The sequence below is a fragment of the Papio anubis genome, chromosome 2, assembly GCF_008728515.1.
Source record: "Papio anubis isolate 15944 chromosome 2, Panubis1.0, whole genome shotgun sequence".
NCBI classification, from domain to species: domain Eukaryota; kingdom Metazoa; phylum Chordata; class Mammalia; order Primates; family Cercopithecidae; genus Papio; species Papio anubis.
Genome location: NC_044977.1, coordinates 51237716 through 51262585, shown reverse-complemented (window position 1 = coordinate 51262585; position 24870 = coordinate 51237716). Strand labels below are relative to the sequence as shown.

At 50.7% G+C, this 24870-nt stretch overlaps 1 protein-coding gene and 1 long non-coding RNA gene across 7 annotated transcripts in view; both read right to left on the bottom strand.

Annotated features, from left to right (window-relative positions):
* NUP210 (nucleoporin 210) overlaps positions 1-24490 on the bottom strand; it is a 102899-nt gene extending 78409 nt beyond the window's left edge. For all 6 annotated transcript variants that reach the window (XR_002520308.2, XR_002520309.2, XM_003894064.4 and 3 more), the window contains exons 1-3: positions 24237-24490; positions 4220-4356; positions 1541-1672 (exon numbers count right to left, since the gene is read on the bottom strand). Coding sequence is in view for 4 of the 6 variants with exons in the window: in XM_003894064.4 (XP_003894113.2) it covers positions 1541-1672; positions 4220-4356; positions 24237-24403 (436 nt within the window). In the remaining 2 variants the exon portion in view is untranslated. The remainder of the gene's footprint in view (positions 1-1540; positions 1673-4219; positions 4357-24236) is intronic.
* On the bottom strand, positions 18101-24214 carry LOC110742535. Its single transcript, XR_002520310.2, has 2 exons — positions 23819-24214; positions 18101-18349 (listed from the first exon to the last, which is right to left on the bottom strand). It is a non-coding gene; the product is annotated as an uncharacterized LOC110742535 (long non-coding RNA).
* Positions 24491-24870: the final 380 nt, after the last annotated feature.

The window sequence follows — 24870 nt, the reverse complement described above, 5'->3', positions numbered from 1 at the left end:
GTTAGGCAATTCAACCTAGCAAACATTTACCCAATGCTAGTTGGGCCCAAACTCCAGTGTCAGGCACAGAAGTGTCCAGAAGAATGAACTGATCCCAGTTATGCCTTCCTAGTGCTGACCTTGACAAGCCACAGTAGAAAATGTCCTTGCACCCCAGGGCAGGGGGCACTGCAGAGCTGAGGGAAAATGGAAGGGAAGAATACGTCCCACCTTGGGCAGCCAAGGAGGGCTCCCTGGAGGAGGGGATACTTGAGAGGCAATGCCAGAGGAAGCATGGCGTCTGAAAGCAGAGTTCAGGAGGGGAAGGTGCTCCAGGCAGAAGAGACGGGATAAGGAAAGGTGAGGAAGCGGCATCTTTGTAGACCCTGAGCTAGTCCAGTTCTGCTGATGCAAGAGGCATAGGTGGGCCAGGAAATAGCTGTGAAAACTTCTGCTCAAAGTTTTGCTTTTTCCACTCAAAAAGAAGCTATTTGTACCTACTATGTGCAATAGACAGAGCCCTGTCTGGAGGAGGGTACTCTGCAGGTGGCTTCTGGCCAAAAAGACAGATCCCAGCCATGTGGGGAGGACCCCCAATGCCCAGGAAAATGCAGCAGCAGGAGACAGGCAGTGTGTCCAGTGGGAAAGAGCTCAGGTGACAGTCAGACATCCTGGATCCCAGCCCCTGCTCAGCCACCCATAAGCTGTGTGACCATGGGCAAGTTACTGAAGCTCTTTGAGCCTCAGCTTCCTCATCTATATAGTGGGCATCAGACCATTTATAAGCACAAAAAGACATTGTACTTACTAAGGGGACAACATACTGCCTGGCACCCATGGGCAGCCACGGTGCCACTGCTTGTTGAGCAATTCTCTTTCTTGACATTCATCAATCTAGATAAGGCACATCATTTCTGGGACTGCCAGACCCTCAAAGGTTCTAAGGGTCAAGTTCATCTTCACAGAGGAGATTCTGATCAGAAGAGAGGTCACAGGCTCAGGAAAAAAGGCAAAAGAAATGATGAAGGTACTAATCAAAGTATTTCGGGGCGAGGAGGACCAAGTAAAAAGCATGACGCCCTCACAGTGGATGAGGAGGGAAATTATCCATTTTCTTGCTGCAAAGATGAGGCCTTGGAACAAGAAGCCACCACCAGCCCTAAGGGCCGGAGCAGGGAGCCTCTCCCTGCCTCCCATCGCTGTCAAGAATACTAGCTTCCCCAAGAGGTGCTGCACCAAGGACCAGCACTATGACAGGCACGTCTGGCTCCAGGGTCACAGAGCCACAGCTCTGAGCACACGGGTCCCACTGTAGGGGTTCCTGAGGGCCAGGAGTGACCATGATTCGATGCCACCAAGGGCTTGAGGCCCACCTCAGAGGTGGTTTCTGCCTCTTCAACATCTCCCCCAGCACGAACTTCACCTGCCTAACCACAGCTGCCCCCTAGGGACCTGCAGGATTGGATGCCAGAGGAGTGGGGAAAGTAGAAAGGCCAGGGTCATGGTGGGGGAATGATCCAGCATGGGCTGCAGAGGACAAACAGGCAGCGGACGTCCTCACCTTCGGAGTCCAGGGCCTGGATCTTCAGCTCCAGGGGGGAGTCCTCCAGGTAGAGCTCGCGGGTGGTGGAGACGATCTGGATGTCATGGATGAGGTCCACGATGGCATCACAGCGCAGGACCTGGCCTGTGGCTGAAGGAACCCCAGGGAGGGGTCAGCAACAAAGACAGTCCCAGCCCCTGGCTCCACTTCCAAGCCTTGCAGGCTTACACTCTGGCAAAGACCACAGTGACCACCAGCTTCACCCTCAGAAGCCAAGCAGCTCCCTTGCACACAGCCCCACTGACAGTTAACAGGGACTACCAGAAAGGAAGGGCTGTGGGGGCCTTGTCACCACCCATTCTGGCCTTTCCAGCGGGGCACCAGCATTTAAAGCTGAGGGCAAAGAAAACTCCAGGAAAACTTAGTTTCGTTCAGGGTATAACCATTCAGTGAAGTGACAAGGGTTATAGTATGATGAGTTCCCATCCCAAAGACAAGAGCCCTGTCCCTTCACTGAGATTAGGGATTACACTGGTGGTTTTTGGTTTTCACATATGCTGGTGTTTTTATAAAAGACTATCAACTATAGTACAGAAGGGGCTGGTGGGCACACCCAGAGATTTTTTTACTTGCTCCATAAATAAGGTATGTAAATGGCATTACCTGGGGAACCCTCAAGTGTAAGGATAGCAGCAAGAGATACAAAATTATTCTGACCATTCCCCAGATACCATATAAAAATACTTGTGCACTTTAGTGTTGTTTTCTTGCACAGCAATACAGTCCCATGTATCAAAAGCCTTAAAAGTATTCAAGGCTGGCCAGGCGTGGTGGCTCATGTCTGTAATCCCAGCACTTTGGGAGGCCAAGGCAGGTGGATCACTTGAGGTCAGGAGTTCAAGACCAGCCTGGCCAACATGATGAAACTCCATCTTTATTAAAAATACAAGAAAAATTAGGCAGGCCTGGCGGCACATGCCTATAATCCCAGCTAGTCAGGAGGCTGAGGCAGAAGAATTGCTTGAACCTGGGAGGCGGAGGTTGTAGTGAGCCAAGATCACCCCACTGCACTCCAGTCTGGGTAACAGAGTGAGACTACATCTCAAAAAATAAAAATAAAAATATTCAAGGCTGTGACCCAGAAAAACTGGGAATTTATCTTAAGAAATAATGTAAAAGAACTCTAATTTGTTCTCTATATAAAAACATTTATTTTTATATGTAACACTGAAACGAACATCTGAAAACACTCTAAATCCCCAATACAAGGGAATGCTTATAGGACAACCTCCTGTTAAGAATATTATTTGGCCCAGGTATGGTAGCTCACACATGTAATCCCACCACTGTGGGAGGCCAAGGCAGGAGGGTTGCTTGAGCCCGGGAGTTTGAAACCAGTCTGGACAACACAGGGAGACCCCCAACTATCCACAAAAAATTTTACAAATTAGCTGGGCATGGTGGCATGCACCTGTGTTCCCAACTATTAAATACTTGAGAGGCTGAGGCAGGAGGATTGCCTGAGTCCAGGAGGTTGAGGCTGCAGTGAGCAGTGTTGGAGCCACTGCACTTCAGCCTGGGTGACAGAGTAAGCCACTGTCTCAAAACAGCAACAAAAAAAGAGAATATTATTCAGCATTAAAAATCATTATATGGGCCGGGCGCGGTGGCTCACGCCTGTAACCCCAACACTTTGGGAGGCTGAGGTGGGCAGATCATGAGGTCAGGAGTTCGAGACCAGCATGGCCAACTTGGTGAAACCCGTCTCTACTGAAAATACAAAAATTAGCTGGGCATGGTGGCACATGCCTGTAGCCCCAACTACTCAGGAGGCTGAGGCAGGAGAATCATTTGAACCTGGGAAGCAGAGGTTGCAGTGAACCGAGATCGCGCCACTGCACTCCAGCCTGGGTGACACAGCAAGACTCTGTCTCAAAAAAAAAAAAAAAAAAATCATCATATCGTAAAATGGAACATGTCCTATAATCTAAGTAGGGAAAAGCATGATAGAAAATTATATTGTTGTTGTCAAACTATTTTACAACCAATATAATAAATTAGGTATGGGGAAGGAAAAGGAGTGATTTCATAGATTAGGATAACTGTCAAAGTAATGAGTTGATACCCATTAAGAGTTACTTAGGGCTGGGCGTGGTGGCTCACACCTGTAATCCCAGCACTTTGGGAGGCCGAGGTGGGTGGATCACCTGAAGTCAGGAGTTCGAGACCAGCCTGGCCAACGTGATGAAACCCCGTCTCTACTAAAAATACAAAAATTAGCGAGGCATAGTGGCAGGCGCCTGTAATCCCAGCTACTTGGGAAGCTGAGGCAAGAGAATCACTTGAACCCGGGAGGCAGAGGTTGCAGTGAGCTGAGATCACGCCACTGCACTCCAGCCTGGGGGACAAGAGTGACACTCGGTCTCAAAAAAAAAAAAAAGTTATTTAGGCAACAAATAATAATTTAGAAATTTAGCAAGCCAGCCTCCACAAAAAGGGAACACGGTACAAAGTGCTGGCACAAGGCCCGGAATGGGTGTTGCCTGCTGGGTGCCTGTCTCCTGCCTGGGTGTCCCGCCACCCACCAAGAGAAAGCCCTGCCATGGGCTCAGCTAGGCCTCTGGGACCCTGAGTCTCAATGGGCGTTTCCCTGTCTCTGACTCCCACCGGGGATCACAAACAGTACTCAGCCCTTACTGATGTCCTCTGCGAAGATGATGCTAGTGAGGCGGGCAGGCTGGGTCAAGCGGGCCTGCACCACGGCCTTCTGGGAGCACTGCTGCTCGTCCAGGCCCAGCGGCTCGATGCTGGCCACCTCCGGCCGGGTGGACAACCTGCAGTGGAAGAAGACAGCATTTACTCTCTGGAGCTGCACTGCAAGGCACAGCGGGGTCCAGACATCAGGCTGTGGCTCCCGTCTAGGGCACAGTCCTGGACCCAAAGACAGAATTGAGGTGGGTCGCCTAACACAGCTTCAAACCCTGAGGAGACGTGGGGCCCTGCCGAGGCCTCTCCAGTTAAGACTTCCACAAGCTGAGGGCTCCAGGCCTGTGCACACAGTCCCCATGGAGCAATTCAAACAGGAGACCTCACACCTGGAAATGACCTCAAGGTTCAACAGATGGCCACCGTCCAAGACTCCTGCAGATGTGGGAGTCGTTCAGTACCAGCAGGAAAGCTGCTCAAGGGATCCCATGAGCAGCACATTGAACAGGGAGGGGGCACAGGCATCTCGACCAACCTCTAGCCCAGGCCTGGAACACAGCAGGCTCCAGGCATCAGCTTCCAACCCCTATGGGTTCCACTAACTCGTAATGATAACCACGATCATGAGCTCCCAGTGCCTGTGGAGCAGATATTATTACAGCCACAGACGGTAGAAAGACAGATAAACACATCCACAAATAAGCCCAGACATCTGTGAGCCAATTTCCCCAGGGAAGATAACAGGAGGAAGGATAACAGGAATGTATGGGGAAAGCTATCTGGTGTCAGTGCCTCAGTTTTTCCATCCATGGGCCAGGATAACTGTCCCAGGCCCAGGTGAGAAGGGGACGAGAGGTAGAGGACAGCAAACTCCACACTGAGCGTGCCCAGCTAGCATGTGCTGTCTATAGACAGGCACTCACGCCTAGTGTACAGGGCCTCCAAAAGAATACCACGCAGAACCTGGGGTGAAGCAGGGCTGTTGCAAGTGGCCAGCCATGCTGCTCTTGGAGAGCTTATAGTGTGACCAAGGCCCCAGGAAGGGCCACTAAGCCGTGCCTGGCGCTTGTCTCTCGGGGCTGCACCCGGCACAGCACCCGACACAGAGCAGACACTCCAGGGTCTCCGCATCCTCCCCAACTTTGCCTAAACTCACTGCAACACCCACAGCCACGAGTATTCTGAAGGAGACTTGTCAGAAACTGCCTGGTGTCAAAAAGCAATGGTGCATGGCCAGGTGCAGTGGCTTATGCCTGTAATCCCAGCACTTTGGGAGGCCGAGGTGGGCAGATCACCAGAGGTCAGGAGTTCGAGACTAGCCTGACCAACTTGGTGAAACCCCATCTCTACTAAAAATACAAAAAATTAACCAGGCTTGGTGGCGGGTGCCTGTAATCCCAGCTACTCGGGAGGCTGAGGTAGGAGAATCACTTGAACCCGGGAGGCGGAGGCTGCAGTGAACCAAGATTGAGCCATTGCATTTCAGCCTGGGCAACAGTGAGACTCCGTCTCAAAAAAAAAAAAAGGCAATGGTGCAGAACACACCCAGGTAGATGTCCTGCATTCTGGTTGGACGCCAAGTGTCTTCGCTGGGCCAAGCCGGCACAAGGCCCCTTCCAACACACCTGAGCACACCGACCACTCCGACACCACCTGGCCACAGTGGGCTGCAGCAGGAGGCCTGCGGATGGACCTTGGAAGTTCACGGAAAATGAGCTGCACCCATCAGTAAAGGAAAGCAATCTACACCCCGAAGGAAGTGTGTCTGTGGCCCCTTGTGGATTTCTTCCAGGAAAATAGCACGGCACAGAGTCGATGAATACAGCAAAGCAGGCACAGGCACACAAAGGAGACAAGAAGCAGGTGCCCGTGAACCGGGCCCATGCCCGCTGGAAACACTCCGTCCAACCATCCAACTGCTGACAGCACTAAGGCCCTACGGTATTTTTCGAAGGGCTTTAAACTTCCCACACACAAGTACACAAAACAGAGTGTAGAAACGAGGACAAATCAGAAAATTCACATGGGGCAGCAGAGGCTAAGGAAACAACAAATTCTGGGTCCTAGATTCAATCTGGGGACAGAAAAAGGAGCCTGTACTTTCTACTGAATTTTGCTGTAAACCTAAAACGGCTTAAAAAAAAAAAAGTCTACTCTGCTTCAGTGGCTCATGCCTGTAATCACCTAACACTTTGGGAGGCTGAGGTGGGAGGATCATTTGAGCCCAAAAGTTCGAGACCAGGCTGGAAAACAAAGTGAGACTCCATCTCTACAAAAAAAAATTTTTTTAATTAGCCAGTTATGGTGGTGTGCATCTGTGGTCCCAGCTACGTGGGGGGCTGAGGTGGGAGGATTGGAGTTCAAGGCTGCAGTGAGCTATGATTGTGTCACTGCACTCTGCCTGAGTGACAGAATGAGGCCCCGTCTCAAGCAAACAAACAACTAGAATAAATGAATAAATATAAAGAATAAAGAAAATAAAGTCTATGGGGGGGAAAAGAGAATTCATAATTTCCCACTGCACCTTTAAAAACACTGGGTATATATCATTCAATGGCCCCTGGGAACTGGGATCTGGAGTCCTGGTCTGGCCTGTAAATCCCACACCCTCTCCTAGCCTCTCTCTCCTCAACAAAATAGAGACAACCACTCTTTTCTTGCTTCATAAAGCAGTATATTAATCTCAGACACAGGCAATAAATGCAAAGAGAGCTCTTCCTATCCAAGTAAAAGAAGCCTGAAATTCTCCTTGTAAAACTCCCCAAGCTCTTCCCTGGGCTGCCACTGAGATGCCCGGACAGCCTGCAGAGCCTGGCTGCAGTCACCACACCTTTCATGTCCATGTTGCAGGGCTACATTAAGGACCCATACAAGCCTGAGATAGCCCTGCACAACAGACGTGTAACACAGGCCACATTTTCATTTTCCGTCCAAAAAATAGTAACAGGTGAGATTAATTTTTAATAAATCTTGTTTTTTAAAAGCAGTTTGAGGTACACAGCAAAACTGAATGGAAAGTATAGATTTCACGTACACACCCTGCCCCATGCATACACAACACTTCCCTCAACATCCCCACCACAGTGGTGTATTGGTTGCAATGGAGGAGCCTGTGGTGACCTTACAGTCACTCAGAACACCTGCAGCTGACATGAGGGTGCACACTTGGCATCCCATGTCCTGTAAGTTTGGACATATGCATAACGGCCCACACCTGCCATGACAGTATCTTTCAGAGCAGCACCACTGCTCTAAAAGTCCTCTGCGCTCTGCCTGTTCCTTCCATACTTTTAAATTCCTACTAAAAAGTCATATTTTTAAGAAAACATGTGATTTACCCCAACACATCCTAAATATCATGCTTCTGACATGTAGTACTGGCTGCATTTTCAGAGCTCACAGTCACACGTCTTAGTCTGTTGGGCCTGCCATGACAAAACATCACAAACAGGGTTTTTCCAACAACAGAAATGTATTGTTCACAGTTCTGGAAGCTGGCAGTCCAAGATCAGCTGGCATACTGGGTGTCTGGTGAGGACCCACTTTCTGGGTCATGCCTGCTGTCTTCCCACTGTTGTTACATGGCAGAAAGGGCGAGGGAGCTCTCTGGGGCCTCTTGTGTAAGGGCACTAATCCCAACCATGAGGGCCCCACCTTCATGACCCCATCACCTCCCAAAGGTGCCACCTCAAATGCCATCGCCTTGGGGATGAGGTGTCAACACATGAGTCTGGAGGGACACTGACATTCGTTCACATGGTGAGTGGTTCCAATGCTGACCTGGCTCTGAGGCCTGGCCTCCTGGTGGAGGGCCATGCAGGTGCAGGGCTCTCATGTCCTGGGGTCTCTGTGGACACCTCCGACCTCTGCCCAGGCTCTACTTGGGAGGCAGCGGGTGCTGAGTGCTCTTGTGACCTTAAGAAAGTCCCTCCTCTCAACACTCAGAGCCTGGGGGAGAGAGAAAGCAGCCTGGCCTGGCCTGGGAAGGCTGGCCTCAGCCATCTAAGGCGGCTCCCACCCCTCAGGCCCCAGGGCATGGGGCTTGGTCCCTACATCCCCTCTTCAGCTGGCTGAGCTCTGTACAGCAGAAGTGAGACTCCATTCTCCCAGGGCTTCCTCACAAGCAGACCGGGCCACGTCCAGCCTCCACAGATCCCCGCTCCTCAGGGGCCTGCTCTCTCTGGGTCAGGACCCTCATCGGAAGCAGGGGCAGCCCATCCCAACACCTCCTGGAGGCTGCAGGCAGCTCAGGCTGGTTTTCCTGTGACTAGTGTGAGTGTTCCTTTCAGTTATCTGACTTCCTTCCCGGGCATTCTGAGCCCACCCATAGCTTTGGGCATGTCTTTAAGGGACACAAAAGAACCACAACAGCCACCAATTCCGTTCTCATCTGTAAGGCAGGGACCCCACACACCCTGCCTTCCTCACAGGGGTGTGTAACACTAGATGAAAAAGCACAACAGAAAATGTCTGCTAGAGAATTACAGAGGGAAAGGTTTGCACCAAACTCAAAGTAGAGAGGGTGGAAGTGGAAATGGTGGGGGCAGTAAGGAGGAATTCACTTTTATCCAGAAGGTTTTCTTTCTTTAAAAAAAAGACTGGAAATCAATATAGGTTGTTACACAATGGTTAATTCTGATGGTAGGAATATGGGTATTCATTATATTGTTATTTCTTTTCTATGTTATTCTAACTTCTAAATAAAAATATCTTCCCCCTAATGTTAGTTAGTTATAACTAAGTTATAATGTTAGTTATAACTTAGAGAACTACTGCTATGTCCTCATCTCACAGATCGGTAAAGTAAGGCTTAGGAAAATGGGACTGGTTTAAGGCCACGGAGGCCAGGCTAGGACAAAGGGGTTCCAAGCCTTTATGCTTTCTGCTATTGTGGCCACGCAGAAGTGCCCTCCCTCCTAAGGGCTGTCTCTGTACCTCACAGCTTTCCAGGATGGGCCTTAGAAAAACTCCATAGGTGTTCCTGGAGATTCAGGCTGGCTCTTTCCCATGCTGGGAATTAAAGAGCTGGCCAGTCATATGCAATCCGGGAACGTTTCTGTTTCCAGGATCTAGGGAGCGAAGATTACATCTACATGGAGGGTAATTCTTCACAGACATGGTAGTTGATCAAACCAACCCAGCCAGAGAGACAGGGAGTGCAGGAGGAGATAAGACATGTGAGGGCAGGCAGGAACAGCTCGTTTCTGGAGAGCACTGAGATATTCAAGGACTGTTTTTTATTAAAAATAAAAGTGTGCTGGCGGAGTGTAATGATTAACTTTACACGTTAACTTGACTGAGCCACAGAGTGACCAGATATTCGGTCAAACATTAATCTGGCCATTTCTCTGAGGGTGTTTCTGGACGAGATTAGCATTTGAATCTGTGGCCTGGGTAAAGCAGATGCCCCCTAATGTGGGTGGACCTCATCTAATCAGGTAACGGCCTAAACAGAACAAAAGCCTGATCGAGAGAGAAATCCCACTCTGGGCCTCACAGTCATCGAATGGGGATGTCAGTGTCCCTGCCTTCAGACTCGAGTTGAAACACAGGCTCTTCTGAGTCTTGAACCAGCTGGGCTTCAGACTAAAACTAAATCATCAGCTCTCCTGAGATTCCAGCTGAATGCAGCTCTTAGGACTTGTCAGCCTCCATAATCATGTAAACCAATCCCTTATACTAAATCTCTCATATACATACGAAGGGGGTGTGTGTATAAGATATATATATATATATATATATAGGCTATACATATAGCCTACTGAATATATGCATATGAGCTATATATATGATATATATGTCCTATTGGTTATGTTTCTTCAGAAAACCCTTAATCAGGGAGGGTATAAGAAATGAGAAGGGCAACTGAGGAAAGGAAAGGGCACCATGTGTCAGGCCCAGAGCTAAACACTTCTATTTATCACTGAATCCTCCACCAGCCCTACATGGGAAAACCAAACTGAGGCTCAGAGAGGTTAAGTAATTTGCCCAAAGCCACACAGCTGTCACCGGCATGGCCAGCTATGGCAGCCAGACCTTGGTGACTCCAGACCAGATACCTCTCCCATTCCAGGAGCATTTTCCCCAGGATATGACACACCTACCACCAGTTTAGATGATGCACAGATGAACTATTTTTTAACCGACTCATTATGCATTTTAAATATTACATATTCATTTAAGTGTTTTAGGAAAAACAAATGTACCAAAATCATGAGCTCATAAATGTTAATACGAAAGATAATGTCAATGTTTTTTAAAAAGTGAGTCATTTTGAAGGAAATGTTCAGTAAATTCCAGTATAGGTAGTACATAAAAGCAGCAGCATTTTAATGGTGGCAATGAAGTGACTGCAGTCCCCACCACCCACTACTGAGGCATACATCGGGGAAGCGTGGGTCCAGGGAAGAGGGGAACTGAGCCCCGCAGCGCCAGCCATGCCTTCCCTCTGGTATGGAGTCTGATAAAAGCTGCCATTCTCCAATTTCTGGGAGCACGGGGGCAGGGCAATGTCCTACACTGATATCAGGAACTCTAAACACCAGACAGGCCTCTCCCTGGGTGGCTGGGACCCACCGTGAGGAACAGAGGAACCGCTGGAAGAGGCACGTGGCTACAACAACTCACATAGTCCCTGACCGGTACAGGCTCTGGGCCATAGGTGGCCCATGCAGCCGCTCAGCCCATACTCAAAACTGGGTCTGAAGACACAGCGCTCAAGGACATGCAGGGCCTCACTAAGCAGAAAAGGCAGGATCTGCACATAGGGCTCACTGGCTGAGATGCCGACACTTTCACCTGCCACCCACCGAAGCCAGGTCAGCCCGCACATAGCCCAATTCACTTGGATTCCACATCAGGTTTGGCCAAAGAAACAGAGTCGGGCTCATGAGACTTTTCTGCGGAAAAGCCCTCCCCAGCCCATCCAGTCTAAATGAATAGCCACTCCTCTAGAAGGACACTTGGTCCTCTTGCCTGCACACCTGTTGTTCTTCCCTGCACCTCAGCAGGTGGGCGGCATATCTGCCCCAACTTCCCACTTACCAACACCTCCGCCCCACACCCTTCCACCCCCAACCCGGCACACATGGCAGGCTTCACAGTTGGGAGTGGTGCGTGTGGCTTTCCCAGGGACCCCTCGTGCAGTGCAGCAAGTAGCCCTCAGTGATGGGGACATGGCTCACTCAATTCTCTCATCTGTTGGTATCTGTGGAATGGGAGGTCATAAGACAGATGGGTGCTGCCACTCACCAGCTGTGTGACCTTGACCAAACGAGCTAACCTCCCTGGGCTGCCACATCCTCATCTGCACAATGGGAATGAAAATAGCACCTACGCAAAGCATTGGGCTGAGATAATATATATATAAAGCTCTTGTCACAGCTCTCAGATCCAGGAAAAAGGAGGGGGCTCCCAAATGAAAGAGTTGTGGTCCTGCAATGTTTGGCATGATTCTGACCATAAGAACTTTACTTTTTAAAGAAGGGAGAAAAGTTGGGCACAGTGGCTTGTGCCTATAGTTCCAATTATGCAGGAGGATGGCCTAAGCCCAGAAGTTCAAGGCATTGTGATGATTCCTGCTTGAACCTGTCCTTCCTCTTCCCTGAAGCCTGACCCTAAAGCCCTAGGGTCAGGGTCCTCTTCACAGGCCTCCCAATCACACCACCAAGGCATCCTTAAAGCCTGGACCAAAGATTCAGGCCTAAAACAGGGTTACTGGCCCAAGGTTGCACCACTGGAAAGAGCCTGAATCACCTGCCGTCAAGTCCAACCTCTGTTCCGAAGCCCCTGCCTCCCACTCCTCCCTCCCTCCTAGCTTCTCCACCTCTCCCTCTGCTGATACTGGTCCCTCCACCTCACATGACCTCTTGACCCACGGGTATGCTATCCAACCTTCTCTGCTCACCAAACACGGCAACTCTTCCATGCATCACCCATGCCCCTCCTATCAGCTCCCATGGCACTGCTGGTCCTCCATGGGGCCTCTAAGGCATTCATCCACTTACTGAAACCATAAATACTGGGCTATTCGTGGTATTTCAGGTAGTGTTCTAGGTGCTGAGGACACAACTAAGTACAGACTACACATTAACCTCTACCTTCATGGAGCTTTCACTTTAGTGGAAGAAGAAGAACAGACAAAATGAGTGAGTGAAGATGGGATCTTAGTAATGGCTAAAGACAAATAAAACGCTGGGAGGGCCAGGGCTGCCATCTTCCATGGACACTCAGAGGAGGCATCACTGAAGGGGCACTGTGCAAGCAGAGACTTTAAGGACAGGCAGGCATGGGCTCTATCATGTGTGGGTGGTAAATGTTCATTCATGGAGACAAGTATATGGCTTTTCTTCTTAATTCTGTTAATATGGTAATTACACTGATTTTTTTGCAATATTGAACCAACCTTGTATTCCTGGGATATGCCCTACTTGGTGATCATATATTAGTCTTGTTTATTTTTCTGGATTTGATTAACTAGTATTTTTTTAAAATGTGCTTTTGGCCTGTGGGTTTTTTTTTTTTTCTTATAATGCTTTTATCTGGTTTGCAATGAGTGTAATGTTGGCCTCATAAAAGTGAATTAGGAAACAACTGCTCCTTCTCTTTCTCCTGAGAGTCTGTAAAGAACCTGTATCATTTCTTCCTTAAATGTTTCACAGAATTTATAGACAAGGCCATCTGGGCTTAAAGTTTTCTTTATAAAAAGGTTTTTAGGCCAGGCGCCATGGCTCACGCCTGTAATCCCAGCACTTTGGGAGGCCGAGGCAGGCGGATCACGAGATCAGGAGTTCAAGATTAGCCTAACCAACATGGTGAAGCCCCATCTCTACTAAAAATACAAAAATTAGCCAGGCATTGTGGCATGCACCTGTAATCCCAGCTACTTAGGAGGCTGAGGCAGGAGAATTGCTTGAACCCAGGAGGCAGACGTTGCTGTGAGCTGAGGTCGCACCACTGCACTCCAGCCTGGGTGACAGGGAGAGACCCTGTCTCAAAAAAAAAAAAAAAAAAAAAAAAAAGATTTTTAATTACAAACTTAATTTTATCAAATGTACCAAGTGGAACAGAAGGCATCTAGGGCTGCATGCTTTGTAAGTGTTTTCAGAGCATCCCAAAAGCTCTGTGCAACAGCAGGTCTCGTGTGCCTACCTGACGGCTGTTGAGACTGAGCTCTGGTGCTGTCACACGGCCAGGCTGCCTCCTCAAAGGCACCTGACTCTGTTCTGCTCAATGTCCTCCCTCATCACACCAGCTCCTCTGTAAGCCCGGGGTCTGCAGGCCTCCCCTGCCCTTCCCACAAACAACTGTCAACAGGCAAGTGGCCAACCTGTGAGTGTCATTTCTGTGGGGGACACGTGTTGGGTTTGGGCTGCCTGCTTCCACATACCTTTCAGTAACACCACTCAACTTTTCTATGGGTGCCCGTCTGCTATGGTCTGAATGTCTGCGTAACCCCAAAATTCAGATGTTGAAATCCTCACCTCCAAGGTGATGACACGTGTTAGCAGGTGGGGCTTTTGGTGTGTGATTAGGTCATGAAGTCTGAGTCCTCATGGATGGACTAAGTGCCTTTGTAAAAGAGGTCCCACAGAGCTGCTCATCCCTTCCTACCACGCGAAGATATCGCAAGGAGTGGACAGTCTAAAACCTAGAAGACAGCCTTCACCAGAACCTGACCATGCTGGCACTGATCTTGAAACTTTCATTTATTCTATGCTTTATTATGTGTCAATCACAGAGTGAAACATATCATAAACATTTCATTTGCTTCCCAACAACCCTATTAAAACCCCCATTTGATACATGAGGAATCCTTTGCATGGATGTTAACTGACCTTCATGAAGCCACATCCCTAGACGGGCCTTAGGGTAGTCTAGCTCAGAACCCCTGGTCTGGACACTCTCCTGATCCCTTGTGCTAGGATACATGGAGTTCAAAACAAGGCCACAGGCCTCCCACCTTTACCTGGTGCTGCCTCCAGACCCAAGCAGAAGATGGCTTTAACATCCACCTGAATCAGCCCCCACCTCCAAATGTATCCTGAACACTATTTTTTTTTTTTTTTTTTTTTTGGAGATGGAGTCTCATTCTGTCACCCAAGTTGGAGTGCAGTGGTGCGATCTAGGCTCACTGCAACCTCTGCCTCTCGGGTTCAAGCAATTCTCCTGCCTCAGCCTCCTGAGTAGCTGCGACTACAGGTGCACGCCACCACACCCAGCAAATTTCTTTTTTTTTCCTTCGTATTTTAGTAGATACAGGGTTTCACCGTGTTGCCCAGGCAGATCTCAAACTCCTGAGCTCAGGCAATCCACCCGCCTTGGCCTCCCAAAGTGCTAGGATTACAGGTGTGAGCCACCACGCCCAGCTATTACTGATTTTTTTTTCTTTTACTTTTTCTTTTTTTTTTGAGACAGAGTTTCACTCTTGTTGCCCAGGCTGGAGTGCAATGGGACAATCTCAGCTTACCGCAACCTCCACCTCCTGGGTTCAAGTGATTCTCCTGCCTCAGCTTCCAGAGTAGCTAGGAAAAGGCATGCACCACCATGCCCAGCTAATTTTGTATTTTTAGTAGAAATGGGGCTTCTCCATACTGGTCAGGCTGGTCTCAAACTCCTGACCTCAGGTGATCCGCCTGCCTTGGCCTCCCAAAGTGCTGGGACTACAGGTGTGGGCCACCGTGCCTGGCCAATACTGATTTTTAAAAGCACCATTGGGCCAGGCATGGTGGTTTATGTCTGTAACCCTAACACTTTGGGAGGCCAAGGTAGGAGGATCACTTGGGACCAGGAGTTTGAGACCAGACTAGGCAACATAGTGAGACCCCATTCCTAAAAAAAAAAAAAAAAAAAAAAATTAGCCAGGTGTGGTGGCATGCACCTTTAGTCCTAGCACTTTGGGAGGCCAAGGTAGGAGGACTGCTTGAGGCCAGGAGGTTGAAACTAGCCTGTGCAATAGTGAGTCTCTAAAAAATAAAAACAATAAATAAAAATTTTAAAAATTAGCTGGGTGTGGTGGCTCACACCTATAGTCCCAACTGCTCTAAAGGCTGAGGCAAGAGGATCACTTGAGCCCAGGAGTTTGAGGTTACAGTGAGCTATAATTATGCTACTGCACTCCAGGCTGGGTGACAGAGCAAGAACCTGTCTCAAAAAAATAAAAGTACTATTGAAGTTTTAAAACCCAGCTGAAGGAAATTGGGTAAACCAACAATCATCTGAGAAGGGTGGCACATTTCCCCAGGCACCTGAGAGTGAGTGTGGTTCTGGATCTGAGGCTGGTTTTGAACATAGCTCTGCCACTAACCAGCTGTGAGGCTCTTGGTCCCAGGCTTCTCATTTGTGGAGTGCAGTCATTCATACCAAAGGAGTTTATTGTTCATTTTTAGGATTAAGTGGGGGCATAGTATGCAAAGGGATTAACAGAAAAATTGTTTTTTTCATCTTGGTTCCCTCTGTCCATCCCCCCCACTTTGGTCACCACCCCCACATCTCCTCTGCAACACTGGAAGACCCTGCCTCTGGACCTGCAGGCTCTGGCCAGCAGGGGCAGCTGCCAAGACACCTGCGCCTGCCGACAGCCCCTCCCCACCATTAGGCTCCTCTTGGTTGGACACCTATCTTAGCCCAGTCACATCCAGGTACCACTTGTATTCGTTTATTTACTTATTTATTTATTTGAGACAGTTTTTTTTTTTTTTTTTTGAGACGGAGTCTCGCTCTGTCACCCAGCCTAGAGTGCAGTGGTGCAACCTCAGCTCACTGCAACCTCTGCCTCCCAAGTTCAAGCAATTCTCCTGCCTCAGCCTCCCAAGTAGCTGGCATTACAAGTGCCCGCCACCACGCCCAGTTTTTTTTGTTTGTTTGTTTGTTTTTTTGTATTTTTAGTAGAGACGGGGTTTCACCATGTTGACCAGGCTGGTCTCGAACTCCTGACCTCAGGTGATCCGCCCTCCTCGACCTCCCAAAGTGCTGGGATTACAGGCATGAGCCACTGCATCTGGCCAGCCACCGCACCTGGCCTAATTTTTTTAATAGACAGGATTTCACTCTGTTGCCCAGGCTGGAGTAGAGTGGTACAATCATGGCTCACTGCAGCCTTGACCTTCTGGGTTCAAGCAATCCTCCTGCCTCAGCCTCCGCAGTAGCTGGGACCACAGGTGCCTAAGCCCCACCCAACTTTTTTTTTTTTTTTTTTTTTTAAGTAGAGGCAGGGTTTTGCTATGTTGCCCAGGCTGGTCTTAAACTCCTGAGCTTGAGCGATCCTCCTGCCTCAGTCTCCCAAAGTGCTGGGATTATAGGCACGAGCCACCGCGCTCAGCCCTTTTCTTATTATTGTTTTAAATGGATTCTTCTTTACTAAAAAATTACTTTAAAAGGAAACCTTGGCCAGGCACAGCAGCTCACACCTGTAATCCCAGCACTTTGGGAGGCAGAGGAGGGCGGATCATCTGAGGTCAGGAGTTCAAGACCAGCCTGGCCAACATGGCGAAACCCCGTCTCTACTAAAAACACAAAAATGAGCCGGGCATGGTGGCAAGTGCCCGTAATCTCAGCTACTCAGGAGTCTGAGGCAGAAGAATCGTTTCAACCCGGGCAGCAGAGGTTGCTGTGAGCCAAGATCACGCCACTGTACTCCAGCCCAGGCAATACAGCGAGACTCTGTCTCAATTTAAAAAAAAAAAGGGAGGCTGAGGTGGGTGGATCACGAGGTCAGGAGATTGAGACCATCCTGGCTAACATGGTGAAACCCTGTCTCTACTAAAAATACAAAAAATTAGCTGGGCATGGTGGCAGGCACCTGTAGTCCCAGCTACTTGGGAGGCTGAGGCAGGAGAATGGCGTGAACCTGGGAGGTGGAGCTTGCAGTGAGCCGAGACCAGGCCACTGCGCTCCAACCTGGGCGATAGAGCAAGACACCACCTCAAAAAAAAAAAAAAAAGGCCAGGCAGTAGTTCATGCCTGTAATCCCAGCACTTTGGGAGGCCGAGGTGGGCGGATCACAGAGTCAGAAGTTTGAGACCAACCTGGCCAATATGGTGAAACCCCGTCTCTACTAAAAATACAAAAATTAGCTGGACGTGTTGGTGTGTGCTGGTAGTCCCAGCTACCAGGAGGCTGAGGCAGGAGAATGGCGTGAACTCGGGAGGCGGAGCTTGCAGTGAGCCGAGATCGTGCCACTGCACTCCAGCTTGGGCGACAGAGTGAGACTCCATCTCAAAAAAAAAGCGGTGGCTCACACCTGCAATCCCAGCACTTTGGGAGGCCAAGGCGGGCAGATCATGAGGTCAGGAGATCGAGACCATCCTGGCTAACATGGTGAAACCCTGTCTCTACTAAAAAAAATACAAAAAATTAGCTGGGCACCTGTAGTCCCAGCTACTCCGGAGGCTGAGGCAGGAGAATGGCAGGAACCCGGGAGGCGGAGCTTGCAGTGAGATGGCGTCACTGCACTCCAGACTGGGCGACAGAGCGAGACTCTGCCTCAAAAAAAAAAAAAAAAAAAAGGAAACCTTACACACTAGTGTAAATAAAAATCTCATAGCGTTTGCCATCCATCCAGATGACTCAAAGCAGTGTCAGCAGGTCCTAGGGGGAAGCTGCTGCCTACAAAGACTCTGGGAGTCTGCCTGTTCTCTTGGGAAACAGGCAAACATCAAAGAGTGCAAGGAAAAGACCGTGTTGGCCAAGGCCTGAGCAGGAGAAAATAGGGAGTTACTATTTAATGGGTATGAAGTGTCCATTTGGGAAGATGAAAGAGTTCTGAAGGTGGATGGTGGAGGTGGCTGCACAACAATTGTGAATGTACTTCATGCCACAGAACTCTATACCTAAAAATGGTTAAGGAGGTCGATTATATGTTATATATATTTTACCACAATTTAAAATTAAAAAATACGTAAACCACATATGGACACCAGAAGAAAACTTTTATTTTGAGGAAAATTAAAGGACTGACAGTGAGTTTTGAGAGAGTGAATCTTTCTCATTCCCACTGTCGCATGAGGCTCCACTGGCACACAGAATGTGCTGGCGTCTGGCAGGCAATGCCTTTGGGGGGTGCTCCCCACTCTTCACAACACAGGAACAGGAGGTGGGCAGGCCATAGGGGAACTCAGGGATCTGTGTCACGCCAGAAAGCAACAGTGAAAGAAAAGTGAGAGTTGCACGAAGGAGGATGGGTGAGGGTGGTGGATGACACAGGCCACCTCCCATCTACCCGCAGGGTTCAGCCCCTAACGGTGCCCAAATGCAGGGTCTACAGAGTGGAAGCCACCTCATGGGGCTGACAGAGCTCAGGCAGAGTGGGGGACCCACAAAGGAAGCAGGAAGAAAATCACCCAAGGCCCAGGTCAACCCAGCTCCACAGACACTTCCTGGCACTTGCCTGCTGCAGGCTTGGTGAAGGGAGTTGAGCAAGGCCTAGTCCAGCCCTGCAGGGGCCACAGCTACAAACAACCCTCAAGGGTTGGGGAGTACAAGGCCCCAAAACCAGGCCCAGTCTAACCCTGCCCAACATCTGACCTGGCATTCTCCTTCCTGTCTCCTAACCACAGCCCACAAGGTCCCACATGGCCCCGCCCTGCCAACCTCTCCATCCTCCCTCCTAGCCCCCCTGCCCTGGCCAAACGTGCTGCCTTTGCGCACTTCTGACAAGCTCCATCTCTCCTCCAGGCCTTTGCACTTGCTTTCCCCTCCAACTTAACCCCATTCCACTCCTAGTTCGACTCCCAGGAGGCTTAGGCTGAGCACCCTCCCCAAAACGCATTCCATGCCTTGCAGTTCTGTTTCCTTCAGAACTTACTCCTGCCTCACATGCATCCACAGATCTCATCTTAATTAACCGTTTAACTCTGGCAATCGCTGTGAGTCCCCAAGAGCAGGGCATCTCCTGCTGCTTCATTGTCACATCCCAGGACCTCAAGAAGTGCCTGGTTCATAGTAAGAGTCACAGACAGCTGGGTGTAGTGGCTCACGCCTGTAATCCCAGCACTTTGGGAGGCTGAGGCGGGTACATCACAAGGTCAAGAGATCTAGACCATCCTGGCCAACATGGTGAAACCCCATCTCTACTAAAAATACAAAAATTAGCTGGGTGTGTGCCTGTAGTCCTAGCCACTTGGGAGGCTGAGGCAGGAGAATAGCTTGAACCCGGGAGGTGGAGGCTGCAGTGTGCCGAGATCACGCCACTGCACTCCAGCCTGGCAACAGAGCGAGACTCCATCTCAAAAAATAAAAAGAGTCACCTCTTATTCAGTCACTCTCCAGCCCTCCTCTGTGAAACATGTGTTGTCCATCAGTGCTTGTCTCCTGGTGCTTGGGCAGGACGGGTCTTCACCGTGTGCCCTATCCCGGGCCCTGCAGGAGCTCTAGTATCTCCATCCCACCTTCTAACTGCCAGAAACGCCATCAAATAGGCCCAGATAACACAATCGACCAAAGCCTGCAACTCTAAGGCCAGGTATAAGAAAGCAGACAGAGATTTGGCCTAGGTGTGTGGGGATGCAGCATGCACACAAATCGAATGTTGGTACAGGGGAAAACACTCTCAACAAAGACAGCAGAAGTACAAGTGTGGGCTCAGGCAAGGCCAAGTGAAGGAGGTACAGAAGAGCAAACTGGGGGCCTCCTGTCAAATTCAACTCCCTCTTTTGGGTTGTTTATACTCTGTGAATTTTTTATTTTGACTATGGTGCAACGTCTTACAGGCCCTGCTGCCTCACCTGTGCGGTTTCCAGTATGTGACCTGCTGACCTGCTCCTGTTCCAGAGGCTCAGGGTCTCTGATCCCAGCAGAAGGCAGTTGGGCTGGATGACACTGACCTGGCTCAGCGTGCATCCCTCACCCTTCCTGACCAACTTCACCCATGAAGGCCTGTGAGGGGACTTGCTGCAGCTTCCCCTGCCAGGGCAGGGAGAGGGACCCAGGACGTCCACACACAAGGGTAGTGCTGGCCTCTGGCCTCTCACAGTCACCCCTCAGCAAAGAGGGACTCCCCAGGGGTCATCTGAGCTGCCTGGGGTATAGCACGCTCCAAGGTCAAGCTCCACAGCATAGGGACCAGTCCCCTCCCTGGCCCTGAAAGGGCTCCCATCTGCCTGTTTGAGAATCCTTATACCTGTGACTGAGAAGTGCCCCAGACCACATAAGAGAGGGTGTACCCTGGTGCAGGACCAGGCCTGGCACACACATTAGGTGGCTCCAAGGTGCCCAGGAGAGGCTGTCAGGGGCAGGAAAGGAGAAATCTGTGCACTTGTATGGCGGTCACTGTGCGTGCTGTGTCTGGATGCTGTTTACCAGGCAGGTCCATAACCCCTCCCCACCTCAGCCAGGGGAGCTGCAGGTCGTAATTCAAGGGTGTCTCTGCCAGAGGCCTGGGAGGTGGCACAACATCCCCTTCCCCAGGGGAACCAATGGCTGCCTGACAGTGGGTACAAAAGCTCAAAGCTTGGTCCCTTTGCCTGAAGGCAGGACAACCTGCAGGCAGCCTCCCTTCCCTACCCAGCTGCCCAACAGAGCACTTTCTCTGTAAACCAAGGGTAGCAGAATCCTGCCTCAGGCTCAACCCCTGGGAAACCAATCTGAGCCACTCACTTTCTCCAAGACAGGGCCCCCCGCTGGAGGACCCAGAATACCCTGGGACTCCACGGCAGGGAAAGAATCAATGAGGAGGCAACTTCAACCCAGCAGAAAGGTGCTCAGATTCGGAGCCCTCAAGAAGAAGCAACAGAGCAGTGCTTAGGCTTCAGTGCTAGCCAGTGTTGGCAGGGAAGGAGGTTCCCGAGATGCCCAAATAACCAGGTTCAAGGCAATGTAAGAAAGGAGCTAGGAGGGGAAACATAAGTGACCGAAAAGAAACCAAAATGCTGCCTGTGATTGTATTACAGCTGGAAGATTATGGCATGATTTCTTTTTTCATCTGTTCTCTCAGTTTTCAACATAAGGTCGTTTTGTATATAAAAGGATACCTTTAAAAGGAGCAAATGAAATATAAATTATGGAACACTTTCAATCATGCAAAATATCTAGAAGGACAGGAACTTGTCACAAAACCAGTACTGGCTGGGTGTAGTTGGAGAGACTCAATTAAAGGCTGGCAAATTAGCCAGAGGCTGCAAGTCCCCAGGTCTAATGGCATGGGACAGGGAGGGATCCCAGCAGCTCCTGCTCCAACTCAGTGTCCATCACTACAAAACTTCCCAGAGATCACTTCCCCTTCTGGGGCTCAGGTTTTCCCATATGAAACACAGGATGTTTAAACTAGATGACCTCTAAGGTTCCCTTGGCCCTAAAACTGTCCAATTTTGATGCTATAAAATAAAAAAATAAAATAAAATAGGAAAAGTAAACATGAAGCTGCTGCTGGCTCAGGCACACACAGTGATTTCTGTAAACTTAGAGCTCAGCTACAAATTCAAAGGATGTGCAAATGTTCCCACAGGGTCTGGCAGAATTCTCATTTTCTTTTTCGTCTCAGAGACTTAACAATGAACTCTCTGGATGAAGAGGTAATGTTCTTCCCAGGTTTAGAGGACTGTGGATATATGTCTATAGTCCGGCTCTTAAAATCGCCAGAGGAGATTCTTCAAAACTGCAGCAATAGATGACTACACTAGGAACAGCACTACTAAAAATAAATATTCTCAATGCTTGATTGACAGAATGTCTTCCTGTCAAGTTAAGGGGGAACCACAATCACAAACACCTCTGAGAAGACACTTTGGATAGCAGTCACACATCTGCAGTCACACATCTGCAATACAAACTGCAGATCAACGCCAAACACATTATAAGGTACTTATCACTTCCCTGATGCATCGGAGATTAAGAATGTTTTTTTCCTTTTTCCTACCAAGTAAATTAAAATTCACCAACACCCTTCAGCTCCTCTCAGAGAAGAAAATGACGTTGGGGGGAAAAAGTGTTGTTAGTCTAGAAAAAGAAAAAAAAGTACAGCTATAGAATTTCAGAGAAAGTAACACACAAATGTATCCAAAGGGATTCACTTGAAACAAGCTGTTTTTAATAACCAGTTTCCTCTTTCTTGCCCACATACTAAGAGTACAGACAACTCCAACAAGAGAATGAGCATGTATCCCCGCCACAGTATTGACTAACAGCTGATTTTCCCACACAAGACAAGGTCTTAGACTGGGATACAGAAAACCTAATGTCCAAGTTCAGCCTCTGACATCAGGCCAGAAATAGGAGCCTCCAGGCGCATAAAGCACTAAACCCAAAATGCAATGGGCTGACCTAGTACGTCTTGATTTCAGGAAGGAGACCTTCAAAAAAGAAATAGGGCAGGCCAGGTGCAGTGGCTCACGCCTGTAATCCCAGCACCTTGGGAGGCAGAGGCGGGTGGATCACTTGAGGTCAGGAGTTCAACACCAGCCTGACCAACATGGTGAAACCCCGTCTCTACTAAAAATACAAAAATTGGCCAGGCGAGCCAGGCATGGTGGCTTACGCCTGTAATCCCAGCATTTTGGGAAGCTGAGGTGGGTGGATCGCCTGAGGTCAGGAGTTCGAGACCAGCCTGGCCAACATAGTAAACCCCGTCTCTACTAAAAAATGCAAAAAACTAGCTGGGTGTGGTGGCAGGCACCCATAATCCCAGCTAGTCGGGAGGCTGAGGCAGGAGAATCGCTTGAACTGGGGAGGTGGAAGTTGCAGTGAGCCAAGATTGCGCCATTGCACTCCAGCCTGGGCAACAAGGGCAAAACTCCGTCTCTAAAAAATAAAAATAAAAATAAATTAGCCAGGTGGTCTGCACCTGTAATCCCAGCTACTCGGAAGGCTGAGGCGGGAGAATCGCTTGAACCTGGAAGGTGGATGTTGCAGTGAGCCGAAATCGCACCACTGCACTTCAGCTTAGACAACAAAGCAAAATTCTGTCTCAAAAAAAAAAAAAAAAAAAGAAAGAAAGAAAGAAAAAGAAAAGAAAAGAAATAGGGCAAGTAGTGCAAGCAACAGAGAAAGCTGGCTGGTCTGAGCTTCAGGCATCACACATACACGCACAGACTAATACTCAGACTTAACACACACATGTCCAGGCTTACACACATGGCTCTCTCTGTCATGTGGTCACACCTCGTTCTGCCTCAACCTTGACCCAGCCTTGGAACAGAGAAACAAAGGGAGCAACCAATGAGTACCCTGGGGGTAGGAAGGGCGGAAGCCCATCTTTTCACTCCTAACAGGGCTGGGCTGGGAAGCTGAGGGGGTTCAGTCGCGCCCACGCAGCCTTGCCAGAGGCAGGAGCTCCATTTCCCCGGGTCTGCAAAATGTAAGGGCTGGACCGCACCGCCCTGTCAGTGTCGGTCTCTGGTTTCATAGGTCCTTGTGGTTCCACAGGATTACACTTCGCAACCGATCCCATGGAGAACTCCCAACCCGGGAGGGAGGGTGATGGAAATGCCCTGAACGTCAGGACCCAGTCGAGGCAGCCTGAGGGGAAGCGCCGGCTTGCCTCGCCTCACTTCGCCTCTGTAAAGCGGCCCCTGGGCTTCCCTCCAAAACTCCTTTCCTCCAGGGTCTCCGTTCCTACCCGCGACGCTAGGCGCTGCGCTTCGTCTCCCACAGACTCACTTCTCATGCCAGGGCGAGGGCGGTCACAGACAAATCCGAGCCGGGATCCCAGACACAAGGGAAGTGCGGCCCAATGGCCCCGGCGCCCCCTCTCGGGTCAGGCGGGCTCGGGCCCTGCGGTCCCAGATGCAGCTCCCCAGGCCACCCCTCCTCCCGCACAACGCAGAACACGCGGGTCACCGCCGCCAGGCTGGGCCCGCTCTGCTCGCGCCTCACCGGCGCGGAGGCCCAGGCGGCGCCATGACATGAGCAGTGGTGGCGACCCGCGCGCTCCCGCCGCCACCGCCTAGCGCCCAGCGAGAGCGCGCCGCGCACCTGCCGGCCCTGCAGGCCTCCAGGCGCCCGCCCAGCCTCTCAGCGCGAAGGCCCGGCCCGGCCCGCGGCCCCGCCCGCCCGGCCGCCCAGCCGCGCGCCTCACCAGCGGTAGCAGCCCTCCGAGGCCTCCAGCGTGAAGTTAACGCGCGTGGCCCGCGTGAAGGGCAGCAGCACTTTGGGGATGTTGAGCTTGGCCGCAGCGGCGGAGGGGCCCAGCGCTAGCAGCACCGACAGCGCCAGCAGCAGCAGCCCCCGGCCCCGCGCCGCCATCCTCGCCGCGCGTCACCTCCCGCGACCCTGCGCCCGGCCGCCCGCGCCGCCCTCGTTGCCCTCCGCTCCCGCCCGCGCGCGCCGGGCCAGCAGGTGATGAGCGCGGGGGCGGGGCGAGGGCCGCCGCTGGCGGCCGCTTCCTGGGCCCGAGCGCGGGAACTCTGGGGGCCGAGCTCGCGGAGACCCCACCCCCCAGCCCGGCCCGCGCGCTGGAACGCGGGGCTGGGGGATGGGCGCGCGCCCGGGCCCCTGGAACTGAGGGAGAGGGCTTGGGGCGTGCCCGCGAGAGGAGAGGCTGAGCGCGCGCGCCCGCGGAGACCCCTAGACCCTAGAAGGCCCAAGGGGGAGCCCCTGGGCGCCCCGCAGCACGCATCCCGCCCCAGTCTGTGCCCCTGGCGGTGGAGCCAGGCCACCGGCTCTGGACCTTGCGCTCAGGCCTGGACCCACGGTCAGCAAGGAAGGGACAC